General features: G+C 38.4%; 1 protein-coding gene across 1 annotated transcript in view; it reads left to right on the top strand.

Annotated features, from left to right (window-relative positions):
- prkceb (protein kinase C, epsilon b) overlaps window positions 1-6839 on the top strand; it is a 222967-nt gene that overhangs the window by 89723 nt on the left and 126405 nt on the right. The window contains exon 3 of the mRNA XM_051651187.1: window positions 5490-5652. Within this exon, the coding sequence (XP_051507147.1) occupies window positions 5490-5652 (163 nt within the window). The remainder of the gene's footprint in view (window positions 1-5489; window positions 5653-6839) is intronic.

Here is a 6839-nt window from a genome sequence, read left to right on the forward strand (position 1 = left end):
TTTCAAAGCAGCTAGACATAGCAGAGTTTTTTAATTGCCATTTTACATCTGTGGCCAATAAATTAGTAAAACAACTTCCTGTGCAACCTGATATATATAATGAAAAAATGGTGCAGGCGTTCTATGCTCAATGTGGAATCGTTCAAGATTCTTTTATGTTAAATAAAGTTAGTGAAAATGAAATTTTTAGATATCTTAGTGAGCATAAAATAAATAAAGCAACAGGGTTGGACAATATCCCAGCAAAATTTCTTAAGGATTCTGCAGAAATTATTTCACCAATGGTATCTTACATAATAAATCTGTCGATGAGTTAAAAAGTGCTAGAGTTATTCCACTTTTTAAAAAAAGGTAGTAATCTAGATATTTTTAATTATAGACCAGTATCTGTATTATGTGTGATATCAAAAGTAATGGAAAGAATAATTTATGATCAGATAGAAAAATATATTATTAGTCATAATATATTTTAATGAGTTACAATCGGGATTTAGACCTTTACATTCTACTGAGACTTGTTTAATGTATTAGACGGATATGATTAGAAAAGGGGTTGATAAGGGTAAATTATGTAGTATGGTTATGCTAGATTTTCAGAAGGCCTTTGATACTGTGGACCATGCCATTCTGTTTTATAAATTAAAAGCAATAGGTTTTAATGATAAAGCAATTTGGTGGACTCAGTCCTATTTTTAAAATAGAAGTCAAAGTGTGGATATTAATGGTAAACTTTCTAGCTCATTATCTCTTACCTATGGAGTGCCACAAGGGAGCATATTAGGTCCTTTATTTTTTCTTATATATATATATATATATATTAATGACTTAAAATTAGCATGTTCTGAAAATCTTTTTTTATATGCAGATGATGCAGCAATTTTGGTATCTCATGAGAGCAAAGGTGTCATTGAGGATAAAATTAGTTTAGAATTACAAAGGGTGTCCAGTTGATTTTTGGGTAACAAACTTTCCTTACATATGGGAAAAACTGAGGCCATTTTATTTGGCTCCAGAGGCAAGTTAAAGAAAGAAGCTGATTTTCGTGTTAGGTTTGGAGATACTTTAATTGAATCAAAAAATGTTGTAAACTATTTAGGATGTCATTTAGATAATAATTTAACAGGGGAAGTTATGGCAGGTAATGCTTTAAAAAAATCTGTAACAGAATTACATTTTTAGCTAGGAAAGCAGAGGTACTTGATGTTCAAACTTTAAAGTTGCTTGCAGGTGCATTGATACAGCCTCATTTTGATTATGCAGCAGTATTCTGGTTTAGTAGCATTTCTCAAAGAACAAAAGATTTTTTCAAAAAGCTCAAAAAAACAAAACAAGAGTAATAATAAAAATGCATCCCCATACTCATTTAAGTAGTAAGCATTTTATAGATCATGTTTTTTTGACAGTAGAGAAAAGAGTGCATTTCTTAAAATTGGGTATTACCCATAAAATCTTAAATCATTTGGTGCCAAGTTATCTGGATAACTACACTGACATGGTAAAAGACCGGCATACATGTGGTTCAAGGGATAGTTATTATAATATCTACCGATGCAGGTTCAAAAGTTTGATGGGGAAAAATACCTTTTTATACTCTAGTGCAGTTGTCTGGAATAAACTACCAGAGTCTTTGTAGAGTATAAAAAATGTGAGAAGTTTTAAAATAGAGGTTAGAAGATGGCTTTTTTAGTTTTTGAAGGTTTGATTGTAAATGAGTGGACTGTTAAACTCTGGCTTGTCTGTATTTTAAAAGTCAATTGAAAATTAATTGTAGTTTTAATACGTTGTAAATAGGGTATTTTGCAATCTCACCTAAGTACATGCCTCCATCTTTTTTAATTAAACCGAGGACCACAATGGAAATAAGCTTTTGACTTTATTGTGTTTGTTTTTATCCTCGACAGTTTTTGTGAATTGTATGGGATGTATGTATATCATTGTTGTACAATTTTTTGAAAGTAAAACTTGTCAAATCAAATCAGATCAAATAAAAAAATCAGACCTGAGCTCGAATACCCCCTGGGACTTGTAGAGTTATTGATGAGAGGATGGAGTAGATGGGGTAGATGGAGGGATGCTGGAAGAATCGTTGCCGCCATGGAGGTAACCAGCTGTTTATATATGCTTACTCTGGCAATGAGATTGGTCGTATTAAATTAACAAGCTCCTCCCGAACTTTGTTATGAAACCCCATTTCAGTAGTTCACAAGTTAATGTAATCCTGTAGTAAGGATAGTGTAAATAAGTTTGGCTTGCTGTCCCTGGAGGGACATTCTGTCTAACATCTCTGTTTGTGTTTTATGAAAGAAAGAAAATAATTTAAATGACATGATGGTGAGTAAATGATGACAAAGTTTCCATTTTTGTCTGAACTATCCCTTTTACTGTGTGTGTTTAAGTTATTGATTTACCTGCGTGAGTGTTTGTCCTGGGTGGGAGGAGAAAAAGTCATGTTATGGTCTAGATGAGTAGACGTTTGTAGAAGCACTTGCTTCATGTTTATCGGGACTGCGAGGCAAGCTCGAATGCTGCTAGGAGGCGAGACACGTTTTCAGAATGATTATGAATTAGTTGGATGCGGCACGCAATCTGCCTCTTGCGGAGCTGAATACAGCTCGTGTCTGTTTAGATAGAGGCTGGGTATAGCTGTAGTGATCTGTAGCCACACAGTCTTTGGCTGTAGCATGGTCAGAGCGGGTGCGGCGTGGCAGCGAGCTTGTGCCAAATTGTCTGTGTTGATTTGAATAGATGTTGTAATTAGAGTAGCGCTCGTTTGGAAGGAGTTTGGTTATTGCATGTTTGCCCCTGTGTTCCAAATGAAATAAATCACACTCCAAAGTGCACTTTGAAGGGAGAACAACCGTGATAGCCCTGTTGGAAGAAACGGAATTGCTGAATGGAGCACTCCCTAAATGAGCTGTGCGGCAAGGTAATGAGGTTGACGGGAATCAGCTGTGTGGGAGAACCAGACTGAAATGCTGGGCAGCGTTGGTTGATGATTGAGTTAAATAATTAATCTTTGTTTCTCTTGCGTTCGAATAAAGCTGTAATAGAGCTCAAGTGGCATGAAGCCAGAGCAGCGCCTGTTCGCGGAAGCAACTTCACATAACCAACTGCTCTGGGTGGAAAGTTTGGATAAGAGAACATACAAACAGTCATAGGGAGCTGTTTCACATGTATACAGCGCCGAAGCAGCCAGTTTGTGGAAGCAGCTTCATGCAATAATCTGCTTCGGCTAATAGAGATTAGGAAGAAAGATAGAGTAAAAGTAGAATTTAAAGTGGTAGCCGTCAATGCTGTAAAAAACAAATGAGCTGCTGCGGCAACTTCTGTTGAAAAACTAGATGATTTAGATGGAAGAGCTGTTCCGATGAAGGCGAATGCTTGCAGCAAAGTAGTATCCAATGATCAGAGTCACTTGCATGGGTCTGTTCGTGGGCAATGGGCAGGGCCGAATGCTAGAAGAATCGTCGCTGCCATGGAGGTAAGCAGCTGTTTATATATGCTTACTCTGGCAATGAAATTGGTTGGATTAAATTAACAAGCTCCTCCCAAACTTTGTTATTAAACCCCATTTATTTTCATTTGCAAATTAGCTTTGTGTCAAACTTTTCATTGTCATAAAAGGTTTGCTGCAGGTTCACCACTAGACACGTATGCAAACAGGACGCGTGACGCAAATCTCATCATCAGCAGAGTGCTCGAGCACTGAGCAATTTTTTCTTATCACGTGTACTGTGAACATGCAGAATGCACATGCGCCTGGAAGTTTTTGCTTTAATTAGTGAGTTCACAAGGTGGCAACACTCATAATTGAGCCACTAAGCCTTTGCGTCAAAACTGAAGTTTGGGCTTAAGGCACCATTTTTAAATTGAACACAAGCTCAAGTGAGATTTTTGAGCTTTGGCAGAGGGGAAGATTATGGTGCATTTAGTGCCTTCTGGTCATATAAGCAATGTTTGCTGTTTTGCTAATGTCCACCACACTTTGACTGCACCCAAAAGCTGCACCCACTGCCTTCGGACTAGGGCTGGGTGATAAAATGATATCTATATTTATCGTAAAAAACGTTTATCATCGATATCGAGGATTTATTTGAGTAATTTTAATATTTAGCCTATGCTTTACATCTAGACGATCGGATCAAGTATGTATAACTAAAAACGCAAGCAGTTCGGCAAAGTTATTCAGACAAATAGCTAACTGTGTCACAGTCATGAAATCAGCCAGTTAGGAAGTATTAACTGGTTAGCAGCTAAAAAGCCCTTTTGTCATTTAAACTAGTAATTAAGCTAGATAGGCGCTAGCTAACTAGCTATCCTAATATGATAGCGTTGTTTATCGAACAAGACAGCACTAATAATGCAATACAGCTAATGACTGAACACAAAAGTAACTCTGACATTAACACCATTGCTGTTTTTTTATGTACTATTTAGTTAAATGTTCTTCATGAACCAAAGCGCTGTCACATCCGCTAACTTGTTGACACAAGCGAGAAAGTATTTTTTCTACATGTGATGTTTATTGGGGGTTGGCAGTCCAGCTTATGGTGCATTACCGCCACCTACTGAACTGTAGTGTGAAGCGTCACATGAAAGGGTGCGTCTCAATCAGCTCCCTAGTTCAATAGTCAGGGCACTGATCGGGGAGTCGGACATTTCTAGAGCTGTCTCAATCGCAAAATTGTTCCAGTGCATTGAAATGTTCGCTCCCTAAAAAATCCCACAATGCACCGTAAAAACCAGGGAGCACCGTTGCTCACTATGTTCCCTAACTGGAAACATTGTCATGTCTTCAGTTAGATGACAAGCACAAGTGTAAACATATGATGTCAAAGCCTTATTTTCTCTTTAAAAGAGATGTTGCTCGTAACGTCTTTCATCCATAATTACAAGGAAAGGGAAACAATCTTTTAAATATTAGAGTTGTTAAATGAATGTTTTTTAATATTTTATTTCTTTATGCCATTTACCTATTATAATAACACTGTATGTTTGAATATCTTCAACGAAAATGAACGATAGTGTCCTTTATGCAGCAATGTTGTGGATTAATAACAGCTGCGCATATCAATTGGTATGAAAAAAAACGAATATTGTGATAATTCTGTATTTTTGCGCATATTACGTAGCCCTACTTCAGAGGCTGTGCCTTTTAAGTTGTTCTGAAACCAGGTACATTCATAAAAAAAATGCTGTTGGTTATTAAAGACCCCATGAAATCAAAATTAAAGTTTTGTTCATTTTAGTACAGTGTATTAGCTTTTAGGTCATTAATATGCTAGTGTTTTTCTAAATGTTAACAAAATTCACTTTCAGCAGATATTTGCATTTAAAATCTGCAGTCTCTCTCTTCTGACTAAAATATCACTATATCGATGACCTTAAAGCTTATAGACATGGATTAAAAGCCGCAAAACTCTAATTTAGCCACAAAACTCTAAACTTTCGTTGCAGAATGGCCACATTGTTTTTTGTGTGTTTTACAGCAGGAAGCTGTGAGAATGAGGAGCGAGTATTTCGTGAACGCATGCGGCCCAGGAAGAGGCAGGGGGCGGTCCGGAGGAGAGTGCATCAAGTCAATGGACACAAGTTCATGGCCACCTACCTGAGACAGCCCACATACTGCTCGCACTGCCGCGACTTCATCTGGTGAGTCCCATTCTCATGAGGGGCGGCTAGGCTCAGTTTATATTTACTGCCTTGTAACATGCTGTTTGTACAGCTGCATCTGTTGGTAAATCTTTGTCTGAGTTTTGTCATACTGTAACCAGTGTATACTGTCCCTCTTCACGGGTCCGTTCAGGGGTGGTTTACCCTCAGTGGATTGCGTTTCCATAGTAACGAGTTATTCAAGATGGCGCCATGGATGGCAGCCTCGGTGTGGAGCTTTCCAATTCTTTTATTCTTTTTTGTTAGTTTGTCCTGTGTTTAGTAATTCTTTTCCAATCAGTTTTACCAGGGATGAACTTCTGAACATTTGGCAGCACATACCAGACAGTCTTTTCCCGGTTTTTGGCTATTCTGACGTTTTGCTGGACATTTTAGTCAAAGGCGCAGCTGTGTTGTTCAGGCGTGCAATGAGACACAAGCTGCGTTAGCATGGCTTTCGAACAGCGCTGCCGTGTATTCATCTAGTGAATCTCCACTCTCTTTCTGACAAAACAGATGAACTTCATCTCCTCACCCATACAAACAAGGACTTTTCAATCTCTGCTGCCATGTGCTTCACAGAAACCTGGCTGAGTGAAGCCATTCCGGACAGCATGTTACATCTGCCGGGCTTTCAGCTGTTCAGAGCGCATCGCATTGCGGGGTTAACGAGGAAAATGAGAGGCAGTGGAACATGCATTTACATCAATAAAAGTTGGTGTACAGATGTAACAATATTAAAGAAAATGTGCTGTCCTCATTTGGAAGCGCTCTTTATCAACTGTAAGCCTTTCTACTCATCATGGGGGTTTTCCTAATTTATTCTGGTGAGTGTTTATATTCCTCCACAAGCATGTGTGAGTGCAGTGCTGCAACAGCTAGCTGATCAGACCACGGACATGGAACAACAATACCCGGACTTAATTATTATTATTCTCTGTGATTTTAACAGAGCCAATCTCACCCGTGAACTGCCAAAAAACAGACAGCACATTACATGCCCCACCAGAGACAGAAATATACTGGATCAGTGCTACACAACATTAAAGGATGCATATCGCTGCTACAAACACTCCACCATCATCCCTGTCCCAAAGAAACCCAAAATCACAGGACTTAATGACTACAGACCTGTCGCCCTGACGTCTGTGGTCATGAAGTCATTTGAGAGACTGGTGTTGGCCCAC

Source organism: Myxocyprinus asiaticus, chromosome 23, assembly GCF_019703515.2.
Source record: "Myxocyprinus asiaticus isolate MX2 ecotype Aquarium Trade chromosome 23, UBuf_Myxa_2, whole genome shotgun sequence".
Taxonomy (NCBI): domain Eukaryota; kingdom Metazoa; phylum Chordata; class Actinopteri; order Cypriniformes; family Catostomidae; genus Myxocyprinus; species Myxocyprinus asiaticus.